Raw genomic sequence first — 18,870 nt, 5'->3', positions numbered from 1 at the left:
ATAATAATAGTAATAACATTTTTGATGTAGCAAATGCACAGCCAAAGTACAAACATATTTTTACAGCATAACCTAATACAGTCATTCACATTAAAAGCTATTTACAAGTAGAGAATTTCCAAAGAAAATGCTCCCAGGAAGAACTAAACACAAGTTCAATTTAAACTGAAGTAGTCTGAGTATCAGAAAATTTTGAGGTGCAAGTGCCTAGGCAAGAAAGTCATTATGAGAACAGGACAAATTAAAGAACTGCCCTGTGGCTGGTAAGAACTGAAACTTTTTTGAAGTTTATTTGTGTTGCAAGGAGTTGCATAACAATAACGGTATGTGAGGCTCCATGCAGAAGTTACAAAAGTGTAAGAAGGTAGCTAAAACATTTGTATTTTAGTATTATAAAACAGTTTCATGAGTTTAGACTGATCTTAGTTTAATATATGCTAAAAACGTATGTATCACAGTCCTACATACTATCTAATACATAGTACAAGACAAAATATGATTAGAAATTGTCACATTTGTTAGCCATATTTTTCTGAAATAAGAGAAACGATTAAAATTTCTTCTCTATATCTCATTTTCTTAGACATATATCGAAAAGAGAGCTCAGAAGTCATGATCAGGAGATACCACTGGAATAATACAGTAAACATATAATCTCATTTCTAAGATTATAAAAGAGGAGATATGAAATCTCCATTATTACAAAAACTGGATAATTATATTATTAAAATTGCATTTATGTTTCCAATAACTTATTTCACAGTATCTACCAGTACTCATTTTTTTAAAATAGAAAAAATATTAAAATACTACTGTTATTAATCATAGAATCACGGAATGGTTTGTTGGAAAGGACCTTAAACACCATCTAGTTCCAACCCCCTGCCATGGGCAGGGACAAATCCCACCAGACCAGGCTGCCCAAAGCCCCATCCAGCCTGGCCTTAGACACCTCCAGGTATGGTGCATCCACAGCTTCTCTGGGCAACCAGCTCCAGTACCTCACAACCCTCAGATGTAAGCTTAAGGTAACTTAGTAGAGAATTTGAATCTATTTTTTAGAGTAAATTGTACTCCATGTAAACACCTTGATGGTTTTATTCTATGCTGCAAATTTGTCAATATAATTCTATATTCTTGTTCAGTCTTGAGCTTCTCCACAAGTAGTAACCATGATTTCATTTAAGAGGTGCTACATTATTAAAGTCTTAGCAGTCTATACCAATCATCATGTTCATTTCATTCATATCCCTAAAGAGTAATAGTCTGATACTTTTCTTTTCCTCATTTATGAAATTGCACAGATCTTTGTTTCGGCCTTATCATGCACAAAGCTTTAACATGCATACAGATTTCTGCCTATCATATGTCTCTTTGTTGAACATTTTTCAAGCAAATATGATTTTAATTAACAGCTCATAATCCGTACATTTGACTTGGAGACTACAAATCTGCACAATTCCATACTTCACATTTACTTTTGAAGGTATATTTTAAATATAATTCGAAAGCTCCAAGCCATTTTCAGGGAAATAAATAAATAAATAAAACTTTCTTTTCTGTCAGGAAGCAAAACTTTTTAATGTGCATGATCTGCTGTGAAGTACACAGTCCCATCTAGCTGGCAGAGGCAACTGGGGAGACTCTTTTTTCAAAAGTCTTCCTGCAGCAAGCTTTGCCACTTAAACAGTCATGGCACAGACACAATATGCTTAAACAGCTATGCAGCACCAGCATCATGATGTTTTAGGAAGTCAGGGTCACTTAGTTGTCTCTGGAGACTAATCTGAACTGAGATTTGATAGACTAAGACAAATTACACCTCCAGGCACCAGCATTTCTGAAACTGCCCATCATCAATAATGTTTGCCGTATTTTTTACCCTCATAAATTATTTTAGGCTCCTGAAAGTGCATTTGCACGAGAATGAAAATGCTGCATCCATTATTTTTTACTATTACAGGCACATATTCATGATCATGGAGGGGCTCCAAAAGAATCTCATACTTGTCACTGACCAACAGTGTGCATTTTTATCTGATGATCCTTATTTATATGATTAAGCTGATTTGAAACATATAATATTTCCATGCCTCCAAGTGGCACGCTTCCCTTTTTTATTATTATATTCATTCTTTTGTAAATGGGAAGTAAAAGGGAAGACATACAAGGAGCGGCTGAGGTCACTTGCGTTGTTCAGCCTGGGAAAGAGCAAGCTGAGGGGAGACCTCATTACAGTCTACAGCTTCCTCAGGAGGGGAGTGTAGGGGCAGGCACTGAGCTCTGCTCTCTGGGAACCAGCAATAGGACCCGAGGGAATGGAGTCAAGCTGTGAGAGAGGAGGTTCAGGTTGGATATCAGGAAGAGGTTTCTCACTGAGAGGGTGGTCATGCAATGGAACAGGCTCCCTAGGGAGTCAAAGCACCATAACCTATCATAGTTTAAGAAGTGTTTGGACTATGCTTGCAGTCATATGGTCTGAATTCTGATTTTTGGGTAGACCTGTGTGGAGCCAGGGGTTGGACTCAATGATCCTTGTAAGTCCCTTCCAACTTGGGATATTCTATAGTTCTATGATTCTATTCAAGTAAATACACTTATCTGAGAACTGCTATTAAATTCTTATTGTCAAATTATATATTCCAAAGGAGATATGTAAATACCATTACTTGTTACTTGCAATACTATTTCTAAAGTGATGATATTAGATATTTACAAAAAATAACTGAAACAACTTGAATTTACATCAACCTGCATCTTTGGAAGTTCTCAGTTCAAGTAGCAACAGTTCTTTCTGCTTCTTTTTGGTGTCTTGTATGGCTACAACAGACTCCTGTCAACAAATACAAGAGTTATAGCAATAAGTAGGGTCAAATGCACCATATCCTGCATGGCCTGCAGGATAAGTACTGGTGGACTCGGGTCATTCCAGGTAGGGAGCAGCTTCTGTGAGAAGGTCATGGGGGCACTGATACAACAGATACGCATAGTACCAAAGCTATGCTCTGCAAGGGGTTTTCACAGCCTGGTTTTGCCCAGGAGTTCAGACTTGTCTTTGCTCAGAGTCCCACCTCTGAGTGTACTGCAGGGATTAGATAGTGAATTTCACCATGAAATTATCACCTAGACAACATACATACAGCATATGGGTAAAACATAAAACTTGCACATAAAACTTTTGCAAAAGTCTTTGCTGGTGTTTTAAACAAAGATTAAACAATTTCTAAATGCCTTCATTATGAAGAAAAATCATTACACTTTCAAAGAGCCATTTTGGAAATGTGTTGAAAAGGCCCAGGATTCCTCACCTTTTTCTATTCATATAAGGAATAAAAAATGTCTGTATGTTGCCTACTATTTGCACAATAAGTATAAATACATGGAAATCATGAACTGAGAGAAGTGATAATCCACAAATTTATTATTTACTGAGCATCATACTGTTCTTTACATAGATTCTAATGTTATTCAGACATTTTTATGTTATTCAGTCAGTAAATGATGCTATACAGTACTACACTATGAAGCAATGTAACAAAACTCTTCTATTGTCCATACTCACCACACAGGATTTCTCATTCTGTCGCTTCAAAGCTGCATCATCATTTTTGCAGCACTCAGAACAACTTTTTGGTCTTCTTACCCTAAGACAGTTCGTCTCTTTGCAATTAAAAAAAAAAAAAAAAAGAAGAAGAAGAAGAAATATAATTAAAAATGAAAGTGCAGGAGGAAATTGCACCATAGGTTAAATTAGCTCACACAGATTACAAAAATGTAATGTCAGATCATACTATGAAAAAAGATATCTTGTATATGCAAATGAGATCGTTTTTAGGCAGCATAGTCTTTAAAGCTACAATTAAAAAAAAAAACACAAAGGTCCTGTAAAAGAAAGTATGGATGCCAATGAAAATCTGAAGAGACAAATATGTCCTTATTCCTTAGATTCTCAGGAGGAAAAAAAAAAACAAACATGCAGCCTATTTTCTGAAAATAAATAAATAAATCCTAATCAGTTGTTAACAGAGTTAAACATACCTGTGCCAGGCAGTATGCAGCTTTGCAAATCAGCAGCAATCTAATGCACAGTTCTGCACTAAGACTACAGATCCTATGAATTACATGATAATCCTATTTTTTACATTACGAAACCAACATACCTGTAACCTCAGCAGTTGCAACAGGAAGTACAGAGTCAATAGCACCATAAGACTTAAGCAGTTCTTTCATTTCATCATCACAAGCTTCATCCAAAGCACTTTTCCCAGAACTGTCTCTCTCACAGGGATTTGCTCCATGCTGTAGTAGAATCCTGGCTGCCTATTACGTATTATAATTTGTATTGTGATTATTCTTGATGTAGAAGTATACCACAACTAGTTATGGTAAGCCACGAGTAACAAAGGTGCAAATAAGATACCCTAAAACTTGTTACACATGCAGAGCCAAGTTCTTTTGGCTCTTATTTTATCCTTCTTTCTTTACAATAACAAATTTTAAAAGGACAACTTGTTGTGAATCACTAGAGTAGATAGTAGTTACAAAACGTCCTAGACCTAAATTAATAGAAACTGGTGAATTTTATTGTGAACAAAGAGTGTTTTTTTGTTGTTGGTGGTGTTGGTGGTGTGGTTTTTTGTTTGTTTGTTTGTTTGTTTTTCTCAAGACATTTAATAGTTTTTTGTCTTTCAGCTATGCGCTCTGATTTCTTCTCTAATTCAAAATCACTTACACATCTGCTTGCTTTTAAAATGTGGAAAAGAGATTAGTGGCATCTGTGGAATCATTTCCCTTTAAAACTGAGCTCATATGAAAGCATTGAGGGGGCCAGAGGTTGGATAGTAAAGAATTTTCATACATATGATTTCTCATTTTTAACATTTCTAATTTTCTTAAATTGCAAATATTCAGAATACTGTTAAATACCAAAAGAAGAACACCCCATGGAATTTCAAAATCCATGGTGCTGCCTCTAAAGTAGTGGCATAATCAGTCATAACCTTCTCTATTGGTTTTGCCCACAAATACTGAATAATAGTTTGCATGTTTTCAAGAGTCTTACTGACAGTTAGGTACCAGGACTGTGAAATCGCCTCCGTCATATTATCTTGCCTCACAGAGAAGATAAATTGAATGCCTCACAGAAAAGATAAATACAACAAAAAATCAGCTCTTTTGATGGGAATAGAGGAGGTACATTTGAGTCAATCTGGCATTATCTTTCTATGCTCAGTTCCCTGGAACTCACTGTGCCAAAACAACATTTTATTTATTTGTTTGTTCAAATAAAAGGCAGACATTTGGCTGAGCTGGAGGAGTGTGTTTTACCAGTTACACATGGATCCAAAGCTGCTTCCACAACTGTTTTCTTACTTTGCACATTATAAACCCCAAGTACATGCTTGTAAGGAAGTCCCAGCCTACATTTGGGACTCTCCAGTGTGGGAGAACCCAAATGCATATAGGCCACATTTCCACAGACAGTTATCCCAGTCACTACCCACTATGTGCCACCCCAACCCATGCTTTTCCTTACACTAGCACAATTCTTAAACTGGCTCAAGGGGCTAATCTAAACTAAGCCTTGTTTTTTGAAGGATTAGTTTTCCATTTGATCATCTCCCTGAACCAGTTTTATGCATGATCACTAAAGAGCTCCAAATTGAAGACTGGCCATTGGCAAGGACTTTTGTAAGATACATGCAGTGTCAAATGCTCTTAGAAATGTATCCCCTCCTTTGTCTGTTGAATAGACTACAACATCTCTTCTACACTCTTAAAATGAAGTTGAACTTTGGATGGATTTCCTTAACAGTAAATTGAAATATTTTTAAATGGGCATCAAGCAAATATTCATGGTTCAGAAAGATTTACAAAAGGGAAAAATTATGACAATATATTTTTATATTGCTTTTTAAATAAATCTGGTATTTTCTTTGGTTATTGTGATACTACTTTAACTTGTTATTTACATAGCGTAAAGAAAACAAACAAACAAACAAATAAAAAACAAATAAAAACCTCCACCACCATCAAAAAATGAGCAAAGCCTTCTGTTTTAAAAAGCAACCAGTTTTTCATTAATGGGTAAAGATTTTCGTCTTTCCCTAGCCTACAAAACATCTTGGATCTCTTAGTCAGTATTTTGTCTTCTGAAACATCTTTACAAATCCTGTATGTTTCAATAGGAAGTGTATTCATGAAAACTTAATTAAATTCTTCTCATTAATTTTCTAAATATCAAAATATGGATGTGTAGGTGTACCAGAATTATTCATTGATTTTTGGTCGAATCAGGCAAATATGTTTGCCTGAAATTATTGAATTTTTGGAAAAATCCATCATTTGTCTTTAAATATGATTTTCCTTTAAAAATTATATTTTGAGAGTTAAACTATGCTTGCTTTAATCTACTTTAATGGGAAAATTATCTAACTCAAAACACATCTATAGAATTCAAATTTAGAATGCCCAATGTTTCAGTATTATTTTAAAGACACCCAATTTGTGGGAGAGAACTATTTATTGCTTCTGAACTTTGCTGATTTGTACACTGGACTGAAAATGTCAATTGATCGTACAGCTTCAATTGTCACTACTGAAAAATAATAATTATTCTCATTTTCATCAACTCGAAGAATGTTGATTTATTTCCTAATTAATATACACTAAAATACTAAAAATACTAAAATTGTATTAGTAACTTTGACTTTTCTTATTTAAACCAGCATTTTACTTTGCTGGCCCACTCCTGGACATCAGGTTTAGGTAGCGTAATTAAAAGAAAAATGTACCTCCAAATAATTGCCAGAAACAGCATCATGTATGGGCAAAACACCATCCATGTTTCTGCTGTTAACATTAGCACCAGCTTTCAGTAATTCTAAGATCACTTCAGTAAAACCACCATTGGAAGCTTCATGAAGTGCTGTCCAACCTAATCAAAGCAAGACGACATGGATCTGATTTGGAAACATCCACACAAATCATTAAATAGCAATTACACAATATTGCGGTGTTTGCTTTAAAATACACATTGGATTATTATCTTTAAGCCTAACTTTAAACAAAGAATCACCATACTAATAATGTACATTATTTCCCGTGTAATTCAGCTTACTTCAGCGAAAACTGTATCCAGCATTAGCTAGAAAAATATTTTTTACTTCTCTACTACACCACTAGAAACAATAGAACAAACAAAAAATGTGGAGTAGAAAGAGTAAGAAATTTATATGATTTTTACCCTTATTTCCCAAGGAAAATTTCCTAAGGAAATAAGATTCATGTGATTGTGCTTCACAAATGAGTATATACTCATCAAGAGCATCAGCTCCCTCTGAACTTCCCAGGCCACTGGTCTATTCCAGTCAAATTTAATAGAGGCTGTAGGTCTCAGGGTTACCAACCTTCCATAGGCTCTCTGACAGTGTGCTCTTCAACAGAGGAGCATATCCTGATTAATGTCCCTGCTGAGGGAAAGGCTATATTTGCTCCATTCTGTGGCACAAATCCAGAGGTTCACTGACTGCTTGAACTGGCTAAATGACTTCCTCCCCTCTTCTCCCTTACCCATCTGAAAAGTTTGGAATCAAATACTAAAGTAGACACACTTACCCTTATCAGTAAGCCCACACATCAGGAGAGAAGAAATGAGTTTAAAGTAATCATAAATATAAAAAATAGAACAACTCTCCACAGTTTGTCACACACCCCATCACTATAAGGGCTTTGTATAAATGCTGTATGTGATAAATGTACATGTGCATGTATGACTTTATAAGCACTAATATGCAGTCATAACAGCACCTTTGCTCTGCTGAACACTATATTTCCAAGAATTAATATGTCTTATTTGTAATTGTTATAAAAACATTTGAACAAAAAAATACAAACTGTGTTTATTTAATAAGTATGTAACACTAATGAAGAGAAGCTATTTTCTACAGGATTGTGATTGAACAGTTTAAAGAATCTCAAAAATAAATCAAAAATACATAATTATATTAAAATTATATGAATTACATAAAACCAAATATACACATTACATAAAATTATATTTAAAACAAGTTCATGAGAGCCATATTCAAACCTGCATTGTCCTGTTCATTGACAAGAATTCCAGATGATATCAGAGTTTTCACCAAAGACAAATTTCCTCTCCTAGCAGCAATATGCAGCTTAGTTTCTCCTTTTTCATTTTTCTTTCTCTTCTTTGATTCACCTGTTGTATTTACAGGTAACATGTAAAATTACATCTTCCCTTCTGTTAGATAGGGGAGATTCTGAACACATATTAGATGCTCAACATGAACAATAAAAAACGTTTAATTATAAGAGGGATTAAATTTCCTAACTCATTTGGATTAATGTAAATTTGTGCAATACTGTAACCTTAATTATTCAGTACTATTAACTGACTATATCAAAAGTTTAGAAAAGTACTGCATAATAGTGTGGAAAACAAACACATTCTATGCCAAAACATATACAGTTCACATCTAGATGACTTAAGAAGGGTACAACAGTTCAGGGATGAACTGAAAAGATAACAAGGTCGAAAAGTTTTATAATATATCATGGTAGGAAGCTTGTCACATTTCTCCACAAATTTCTTGTAAGTTACCAGGCATACCTGCCAGATATATTAAATTTGCAAATTAAAGTATTTAAGAAAGTACATAAAAGTGGAGTGTTGACCATTACCACTTCTCCATTCTGGATTCTTTATTATGGAAGCCATACATTTCTACAGAAGATATTTCTACAGCTGTGATGTGACAAAGTCCCATAGACAAATTATATATCTTTGATTAATGTCAACTAACACAGCTGAACTGCCTTTTAATTAAACCGGTGCAGCACTGGACTCATGAGTGTAAATAAACTTGATTTAATCCTTTTCTTATTGGTTCACAAAAAAAAATACGTCTGCTTTAAATAGGTGCTAATTCTCAGGCTTCAGGTAACAGGCATAAAATTGGAGGCGATACGAAGAAAAAAAGCAGATTAAAAAAGTATTAATTCTACATATAGAGTAAGGCCTCCAAAAGACATGTATCAATATTCAAAGCATGTATAAATCTTCAAAAGCTCTACCACACATTAGCTTTTTTTAAAAAAAAAAAAAATCCTGTTCTTACTGTTTTAATACTGTGCTATCAGAGTTTCAAAAAATATATATATTTATAATTATAATAATTCATTTGGTCCTTTCCCCAATTTCTTAAAAATCTGAAACACATCTAAAAAAGGAAAACAGGCTTCAAGTAAGGATTTTGCAGATCTTATCCATTTTTTTATGGATATTTATATGAACAATTAGTCCTTGCATCCCCATTTTCCTTTTCTCATCAGATAAGTTGTCTTCTCAGATATTTTCAGTTACCAGTAACCATTGCTATCAAACATCTTTTGTGATTTGACAGCTTAGGTTCCTTCTGCCTCATAGAAAATCTGTCTTTCCAAGGTTTTCTTTACTGTAAACTACCGAACTTGTCATCTAGGACTGTTTGGAAACATAAGAAAGATATATTGCAAATATATTAAAGATAAACATGTGGTGAGGATATATCCGTATTAACTTTAGCTCATTCAGATCCTGCTGCAGTGAGACCGTGGCAGCACAGAGCTCAACATAGGCCATTTATAACCTGTCAAAAGGCATTTGGGCAGCCAGCTTTGTAATGAATGTGCTTGGCCCACATTGAATTGGCAAACAAAATAGCTGAAGACTTTCTTTTTCAAATGAAAACTATGATTCTAGAGCATGCAGAAGGGAGCACATTATTGAAATACTCCAGCCTGAGACCTACTCTTCTGTAAGATAATGTACTGTATTTTGTCTAAAAGCTTCTGGGTCTGAACTCCCAAAGCAATCATCCAATTTCTGGTCCTTACTTTTTTTTTTTTCCTTTGATTCATGGGAAAATGTCCTAGGGACTCTTTATGGAGATGAAGGAGAAAAAAAAAAAAAAAAGGGTGCACAACAGCACATTAAGCTAATGACCCTTAGCAATATTGGCTGCAAGTGAACAGAAATAATTGCAAAGTTTTCCAGTTAAGTTGTGATGCACAACAGTATTCTTCATGCTTGTTAGGAAACATTTGCAAAAGCATAATGCGACATTGGTATGTGAATCATAAAGTTTTCCATGAAGTACATTGCCAGGTGTATCATAAGCAGGAAGGATCAGGATCTTGGCAAATAGTAACTGCCAGAACAAAGACAAGGTGGAGAGGTTACAGTAGCCAAGTTAGATTTGATTAAGCAGCAATACTTCAACAGCTTCTTCAGATATTAGTATACTTCACCACTGGTCTGAGTAATTTTTCCCACAAATCAATTCTCTGTAAGCAGAGTATGAATGTTGAGACCCTAACAGGTGACTGAATGTAGAGAAAAGTGGTACTGTGTATGTGTCCATTTAGGAATAGGAATTATTTATTCGAAAATAAAATCGCATAAGGAAGGTCACCGGGACACAGAACAAGCAGCTAAGATACAAAAGCCAGTTAATGAAGAAAAGGCATGAAACAACAAAAACCTGTGAAAATGCTGCAAGCCAGGAAACATTATCCTATCTTCCACTTTTTCTGCTGCATCTGAATGCCATTTTCCCAGTCTCCAAAGTGATTAATGCATTCAGTTATAAAAAGGGCTACATTTTCTCCCATGACCTGTCAAACAGCAACATTCTTCTGCAATGAAGGAAATAATTAAATTTTAGCAGAAAAAAACAAAAAAAAAAAAAACAAAAAAAAAACAATATATACTACCTGTAGAATCTCTCTTGAAAACAAACTTAAAAAAAAAAAGTAAAAAAAAAAAAAAGTGATCTGTGAAATGATATTCCACAGGAGACCAAAATTTAAGACCCGTGTTTGGGATAAAGTTTATTAAAATTCTGAATTATGTGTAAAGGAGATAAAACATGTAAAGTAAAATAAAATCCAAAATGTATCAAGGTGTACACACCTCACTATAAATACTGAGCAGAAGCATAGAAGCTGCAGAGAAGGACATTCAGAGGGAAAGGAATGATAGTCAGAAGTGTTTATTCTTGCAATAATTAGAAGCAGATGGTGCCATGTATCAATTATGCCATGTTTTCTTTCCAGAATGATGCAAAAAGTGTTTCCTACAACAGGAGGAACCAATTTGGAGATAGGAAAGCTAAGTATTGACACTGCCAAATATTGCAGAACATTAAGTAGAAAGAAGCATTGACTCCTTTCCACCCACCCTTTCATTTCCAAAGGAATACAAGAGCTTGCAGTCCAGAAGTTCAAGACAACAGAAACCTGGGATGGATTGAAAAACAGAAACCACCTGAGACAGAATAAGGAAACAGAATTCTGTACAACTGAAGATGGAAGAGAACAAGAAGACTGTGACCATAAAAGAGAAAAGATCAGCAAGAACCTTGTGTAGTTTACTTGTTAATTTTGTCATGGCATCATGACTGTTACAGGACATTGCCAAGATTAGTTGGTGATTCCTTAATCCAACATAAAAAACTAGTAAGCATCAAGATCAAAGTCACCAAAAGGAAGTCAATTGTTGCCAGCAAAGGTAGAAACAAAAATAATATTTTGCAGGACACAACTGATTTTCACAGAAGCCATGTCAAGTCTGGCTTAGGAAGGCCAGGTTAGAGGCCTGGGAGAGAGTGGAATATTAAATGAAAAATGAAAAAATGTATACAGTGTGTATATAAATGTGTATAATAGAAAGTACAAGTAAGTTGTAGAAGAATGATATGAAAAAACAAAGGAATACAAGGAAATAGTCACAGCCAGCAAAAATCCTAAAAAGGCAGTATTTACAGATATATTAAAGCAAAAACAACTTCCTCAAACTTGTAATTACCAGACAGAAATTTCAGAATTCTCTGAGATAACAATGAAGACAAATACTCCATTCTGCATCTAGGCAAAGCTACACAAGGAATTCTTGTCTTTTAATGACATTGTACTTCTCATTTCAACACAAATTAAGAAGAATGCCAAAATGTAATGAAGATAAACATTTCTGAATCAGCAGTCCAGATACATTACATTCAAAGGTTTTAAAAGAGGAGGCATCCCATCTGAACGATGGGTTTTGGTTTTATAAGTCTTGAGTACTATGGTGGTTCCAGAAAAAAAAACGTGGTTTGTTTTTTTTTTTTACATCAAAAAGATGTAACTGAAAAATACTTGGGGGTTATGATGAATAATCTGTTGGATCAGGGCTTTATTGTGAAGGCAAGACTTCAAAATAAATGCAAGTCTTAACACATGTGATGAAACTTTTAAACAAAAAAATATATGAGCAGACAGAAGAGCTTGTTGCAGGGCACTAGAGCCTCCTACTGAAGTAGGTTCAGCCTGAGTGTATGCTAATTTGTGCCTAATATATATAGTATATAAAAATATAAGTGAATATGTGTGTGTCAGGTACACTGAGAGGCAATTTTACCTGATATATTAAATACCTCACTGAAGACCAATTTAGTATCAAACTCTCATTTAAGTAACTTAGTTACCTGGGTATCAATTTAGTGTTATTTAAAGCTCCCAGGTATGATTCTGCATCTCCTCAATTACCACGCTGAAGAGACTGATGAATGCAATGTACATAAAACAGAGTAAGAATACCCATTCTGTAAAACCGATTTCTGGCAATATTTCAAGTATTTGTAACTCACAAGACTATTTAAGAATACTGTTTAGTATTCTATTCATATTTTTCCATGCTTTCGCTCTGGTATTACAAGAAGCCGTCCTCCTGTATGTCTGGGAAAGAAAACAGCAACACTGTTTCAATAAAATATAATTAACCTTTCACCTGATTTCTTAGACGTTAGCTGTTCTGATGCTTGATTGAATTGTGATTGATTAGATGAAAGCTTGTATTTACTGCTACTAGAACACAAGTCTGTCTTTTGGCTTGTCTCCTGTAGGTCTAATCTCATTTTTTTAGTTTGGATTTCTTCTGCTTCAGTTAACTGTGAGAACACATTGCTTTTTCTACTTCCTTCTTCATTTTCTTCAATGTCTTCTATTCCAGCAAACCCTCCTTCACCTGTCATTTTAACAAAAGAACTTGGAATAACTATGCCTTAATACACTGTAATGTGTTAAATGATGTTAAAATTTATGTTAAAATGACCACCTAGTCTAGGTTAAAATACCACTGCAGTACTCACTCAATTTCTGAAAATACTTTAACATAATAAATAGTTTGTTCACTATTCACTGTATGTTAATGTACTGAGATTGAATCCAAAAGAGTCAAAGACTCTTTTGTGAAAAAAGGGCCTTTATTGATTTATAAGTATTAAAAAAATAAGGTGCTTAAGAAATTCACTCTAATTAATGATTAATGTAACAAACATTCTGGTCACATTTTGATAAATACAATGGAGACATGTATATAAAATAGCCTCCCCCCCACCCCCCAAAAAAAAAAAAAAAAAAAAAGGCAAAAATGACCAAATAGTTAATCTGGCATGGTGGGCTGTACCAAAACATATTCTATGTTTTTGCCATTTATTCATGACGATAAACATGCTCTGGAAATCCACAGCTGTGATTTTTTTTTTTATTTTTGTGTGTGTTTTGTTGGTGTTTTTTTTTTTAAGTAAAATACACAGAATGCTTATAACAAACAGATAAAATAATTATTTACAAATAAAAACATTGTAGGCATTTTCTGGGAGGTTTCTTTCTGTGCATTTTACACAGTCTGAAATGAATAAGGAGCTTTCTTGTCTGTCTTAATACTGAAATGCAAACCTGATTTTGAGTTGGCCTCCTGAAGCTCCTGACTCTTATGTTTAATTTGATGTGCTTCATTTTCATGAAGTTGTAAAGCTGTAAAATGGATCTCTATACTATTAGCATTTTCAGTTGCTTCAGTTGGACAGCCTCCAGCACCTTCTTCTGCATTAAGCAGGATTCTCCATCCTTTCTCTGGTTGTGGAGCTTTTTCTTCAATGGTACTTAGTGCACCACCAGTAGAATTAGAAAGACTTCTAGAAACACTTTCTCCACTAGTAGCTGCTGAAAGCTCACGTGCTAAGATTGCTTCTGTATTTGTTTGAGGTGTCTGTTCAGTGCAGCTGGTTCCATCATCCAATATATCAATATGAATGTTTTGCACCTCATTTACAGTAGTCTGTTGCAATATGTCTGCACTCCCTGTACCGGTAAGCTTCGCACCTGCTAGTACAGACTCATCTGTCTGTAAGGAAATCTGTACAAACAAAGGCAAAGAAAGTTTTAAAATCAGATCCTATTCATTTCATTTCCATCAACATTAAATTTAACTTTATTTGTCAAGTTTTGCAAAGAAATGATTTGATCTGAAGGTACTCTCATATCAGTATTTAGATTCCCATCAGTCAAACTATTACTGTTACTCTGCTTGACACATTGATCACTCTCCTAATTCTTGGATTTCCTGTTATGACTTTACAGCAGATACATTGTGAGAGGAAGTCAAAGCAAATATTGACTGAGAATCAGGTTCTCTTAAATCAGTAGTCTCCGAATGCTGTACAGACACTTTTTATCCAGAAACCAATGATGCAAAGAAACACAAACTGCTGATCACCTCCCCTATTAGGGCAGAATTGCTGAACTTCTGCCATTTCTGCCTTTTTCCTTTTTTTAAATTAATTTTCATTGTTATCACTGTTGAATTCATGTTCCTGTTGCAGTCCTGACCAATTTAGCAAGCTCAGTTTTCCTGAATTAACTGGAATGCAGCTATTATAACAGGAAACAACAACAGTGATGCCTGTTTTGTTACATCCAGCATCAGGGAAACATGTTTTCTGTAATTTAATTGTTCCTTGGTATACAGGTATACCTGTATAAAGAAGAATATCCTTGGTATAAAGAAGACAAATATTTCTCATGTTTATTAACTCTGAGTAACACTATTTCTGAGCAGTTTTAGTTTTGTCTGTAGCCTGTTATATCAGTAACAGATATATTTGCATTTTTGAATGTGTATTTTTTTATTTTTTTTCCCATTCAGTTTTCTGCCTTCACTATCCCAAAGAACTGTTGTTTGTTTTCGTTTTTTTTTGTAAATTTTAACAAATTTCTTTGTTCATTTTAAGCAAAAACTTTGATGCTTTAGTAAGTTTAGTATGTTGAACTGTGTTATCTGCAACCTTGAGCAAGGCAGTAGCTGCCTAATTTTCTCCTATCAAAAACAAATAAATACAATTTAATGCATGTCTTCAAGAAGCGGCTATCCAAGTACTACCAGACAGACAATATTTTGCAGTTTCAGTCAGGTTTCTACAACTACTAAGAGGCACCGATGTACCACGGTTGCTGTAAATTACCACTACAGCACTTGCAAAAACTCAGTAAGAACCACCGTTCACGAGAGACAGCTGATTGCCTCTGTCTTTGCATCTTCATGAGGCTGCAGCTTATCCCAAGTAACATCAAGGATCAGCAACTGTTTGCCAAAGATTTGGCATAGTGTTGAATGTCACCCTGCCTCAGTCCCTTCTGGATACAAAGCATCTAGTACATTATGTGCTGTTTTTGAAACACATTTCAGAAACAGTTGTCTGCTTCATTTTCCTGAAGAGAGCTAGCAATCCCGTAACAGTCTAGCATCAAATTAACATCAGAATTCTTTGTACATCTTTGTAAAAATGTACCTGGTGCAGATTTATATCATCTACACTTTGAGCACTTAATGTATTCTCTGCATCATCTCCACCTGAAAAGAAAATAAGGCAGAAGGGAATGATTACTGAAAAGGGACCATAATTATTTGCTTTGTACATATTGTGTATTGTGTCCAAAATCTTGTGCAACAGTACATACCACACTTAGCTGTCCAGAAACTTACTAAGCCACAGGGTTTTTAATAGAATATAAAACATACCAATACATCAAATACATATCCAAATATCGGAGCCCAATCTTCACTGCAGAAGGGACTTCGTACAAACCAGGAGAGGATGGACTGGAGTTTGACATTATGTTTCCAAATTTTTCAGATCAGTGATTTGAGCAACTCTTTTTGAAACTTAGAGGAGCTACTATGCTTCCCTAACTTAAAATAGGCACCTCTGGTTCCCAAGAGACTTTTCTGAAGCCAGTGATAATGGGATACTTATGTCTTTCCCTGCATACCATACTTTGGCAGGGAAGGGAATGAAGTAGCTAAAGCCAGGCCATTGGTATACAAATAAGGAGGGATATTTCCTAGCACCAGTTCAGTGCCTTGCTGGTGGATTGCTTCAGCATTCCACCTACTCTCTATGCTGACAAAATGGCAAAAAAAGAGTACAGCAGCTACCAAGTTCTGGCCTTAGATATTAATATACTTATTTAATCCACCCAAGTCAATTTATTCATTTTTTTCTCAATGTATTCTTAAAACTAGACTGGCCACGCCATATTGAACAAAAATCTAGCTCATCACCCTTTGTTACTTTCACTACAACATGTACCCCAACTCTTGTCCAACAACCTATGATGGAACCAGCCTCAAATTTAACAGGCATTTCACAGCATGGCAACTCTTTTTCTAACAGTTCTGGGAATCTCCCTTACCAGATGTTAACTCTAGTCCTAGGATCACTGTTAGTCCAGTGGCTCCTGCCAGTCTTAGTCCTAAATCAAGCCTAATGGCCCAGCTACTGAACACTGATTAGGCCAAATCCTAATCCAAACCCTAATTTTGAACATAGTCCTATCCCACCAATCTTTGTAAGAATCAGAATATCAAGATGATTTTTGGTGGCTGCAGCCTTAAACCATAGTACAGCAGCCTTAAGCTCCTAAGTACAGCAATCCCTGCCAGCAGCTTTAATTTTTATTTCCCTCATATTTGAAGCCAGTAATTTCTGCCCACTCCTTAATCCTTTAAAACCATGGGGGAATGGTTCTAAATTAAAAGAGGAGAGATTTAGATTAGAGATTAGGTGGGAATTCTTCACTCAGAGGGTGGTGAGGCACTGACACAGGTTGCCCAGAGAAGCACTGGATGCCTCATCCCTGGAGATGTTCAAGACCAGGTTGGACAAGGCCCGGAGCAAGCTGATTTAGTGATCCATGGCAGGGGGGTCAGAAGTAGCTGTTCTTTAAGATCCCTTCCAACCCAAGCCACTCTATGATTCTTACAGCCCTGACTCTAAGTTTATTCTGGGTGTTCCTTCCACACTGAAATCTGCTACATCCCAAACAGACTCATCAGGGTCCAACAGTCCTAATTCCACCTCTAACCAAGGCTTACCTTGTGGCACTACTTTATATCTGCCCCTGACCAAACAGCCCCCTCTGAATTGTCTTCTCAACTTACCTCCTAAGACTGTACAGGATCCAACTCTCGCCTTAGTCTTAACATTCTCCTACCAACACCCTGCAAACTCAGCCTTTATGGTAGTTCAGCTACACTATTACCCCTAAATTGTAACTTAACCCTAGTCCCTGCCCTAACATCAGCAGCTAAGGCCAAGCCTTAACTAAAGTCAAGTCCGTGGAATTACTAGCTATATTTAGGGAAATATTGTGAAATGGATGTTCTGAGTTCCTTCATTAAATAACGATAATATGTCAGCACAATTCTCTCCACTGTTGTGGTTTAACAGAGGGGGCAGATAAGCACTACACAGCCTTTCGCTCACCCTCCCCTCACCCCCCATGGGGTGGAGGAGAGAATCGGAAAAAAATGGCAGCCTATGGGTAGAGGTAAAGACAGTTTATTAGGATAGAAAGTAAAGGAAAATAATAATAATAATGATAATAGTACTGCTAATAATAATGTGTACGAAACAAGTGATGCACAATGCAATTGCTCACCACATGCTGACCGATGCCCAGCCTAACCCTGAGCAGTCCGGCCCCCCACCCCGCTAGCCACCCCTATCTATTGCTCAGCATGACCCCATACGGTACGGGATGCCCTTTTGGGCAGTTGGGGTCAGCTGTCCTGGGTCTGTCCCCTCCCAGCTCCTGCTGCACCCCCAGCCTGCCCTCTGGCAGGACAGAGCGAGAAGCTGAAACATCCTTGGCTTGGTGTAAGCACTGCTCTGCAACAATTAAACCATCAGCATGTTACCAACACTCTTCTCATCCTAAATGCCACAGCACCATTCCAGCTACTAGGAGGAAAATTAACTCTATCCTAAATGAAACTAGGATACCCACCTGATACTGAATTTCCTCTCGATTTTAGTAGATAGCTTTTAAGCAGTCTCTTCATAGATCGGTCAGAAGCTTCTTCTAATGCACATCTCCCCCCCTCATTTTTTAATAAGGGATCAGCTCCATACCAAAGCAATAATGCTGCCACCTAGAAAAGCAAGGCTTTTTCTGAGATTGTTTCTCTTCTGGCAATATTTTTCATACTCCTTCCTTATACATGTTTCTCTCTGGTGAACTTGAGAACATGAGCAACTAAAAATAAATCTAAAGCTTACAATAAATAGTCCTTCCCTCTACTAGTTAATATATCTTAAGTATTTTCCTAGACGCATAATTATTCTAAAATCTTGTTTTTATGCTTAAAAATTGTTTCCAGCGATTAACCTGATGCCACTAAGCCAAGGCCTCCCAAAACACAAGGTAGGATTCATCACTCCCTAAGCCCTTAACTGGTGGAAAATAACAAGCAATTTTAGGATATGAGTCAGTTTACCTGCTTAAGACATCTACTTTGGAAGAAAATATGGTGTACTATAAGTGTGTACTTTATTGAGACTCTTGTGCCTGCAGAGGGAATTGGCAGCTATTTCAGATGTATAAAGTACATCAGGTCAAAGGAAACCCATTCAGACGGTCTTACTGACATTTCAGCTTCTTTACAAAATGCAAAGCCTGATTGTGTTGTTGTTCACGAAACGA

At 35.9% G+C, this 18,870-nt stretch overlaps 1 protein-coding gene across 8 annotated transcripts in view; it reads right to left on the bottom strand.

The window, feature by feature from the left end:
- Window positions 1-18,870, bottom strand: part of ANKRD31 (ankyrin repeat domain 31) — a 67,834-nt gene that overhangs the window by 21,957 nt on the left and 27,007 nt on the right. For all 8 annotated transcript variants that reach the window (XM_072030737.1, XM_072030734.1, XM_072030736.1 and 5 more), the window contains 9 exons: window positions 18,175-18,319; window positions 15,675-15,736; window positions 13,783-14,242; window positions 12,833-13,069; window positions 8,093-8,224; window positions 6,795-6,937; window positions 4,161-4,320; window positions 3,563-3,660; window positions 2,752-2,833 (listed from right to left, as the gene is read on the bottom strand). In XM_072030737.1, coding sequence (XP_071886838.1) covers window positions 2,752-2,833; window positions 3,563-3,660; window positions 4,161-4,320; window positions 6,795-6,937; window positions 8,093-8,224; window positions 12,833-13,069; window positions 13,783-14,242; window positions 15,675-15,736; window positions 18,175-18,319 — 1,519 coding nt within the window. The remainder of the gene's footprint in view (window positions 1-2,751; window positions 2,834-3,562; window positions 3,661-4,160; window positions 4,321-6,794; window positions 6,938-8,092; window positions 8,225-12,832; window positions 13,070-13,782; window positions 14,243-15,674; window positions 15,737-18,174; window positions 18,320-18,870) is intronic.

This window comes from Anas platyrhynchos, chromosome Z (genome assembly GCF_047663525.1).
Source record: "Anas platyrhynchos isolate ZD024472 breed Pekin duck chromosome Z, IASCAAS_PekinDuck_T2T, whole genome shotgun sequence".
NCBI lineage: Eukaryota > Metazoa > Chordata > Aves > Anseriformes > Anatidae > Anas > Anas platyrhynchos.
Note: the sequence above shows the minus strand (reverse complement) of the source record. Positions and strands in the feature narration are given on the sequence as shown.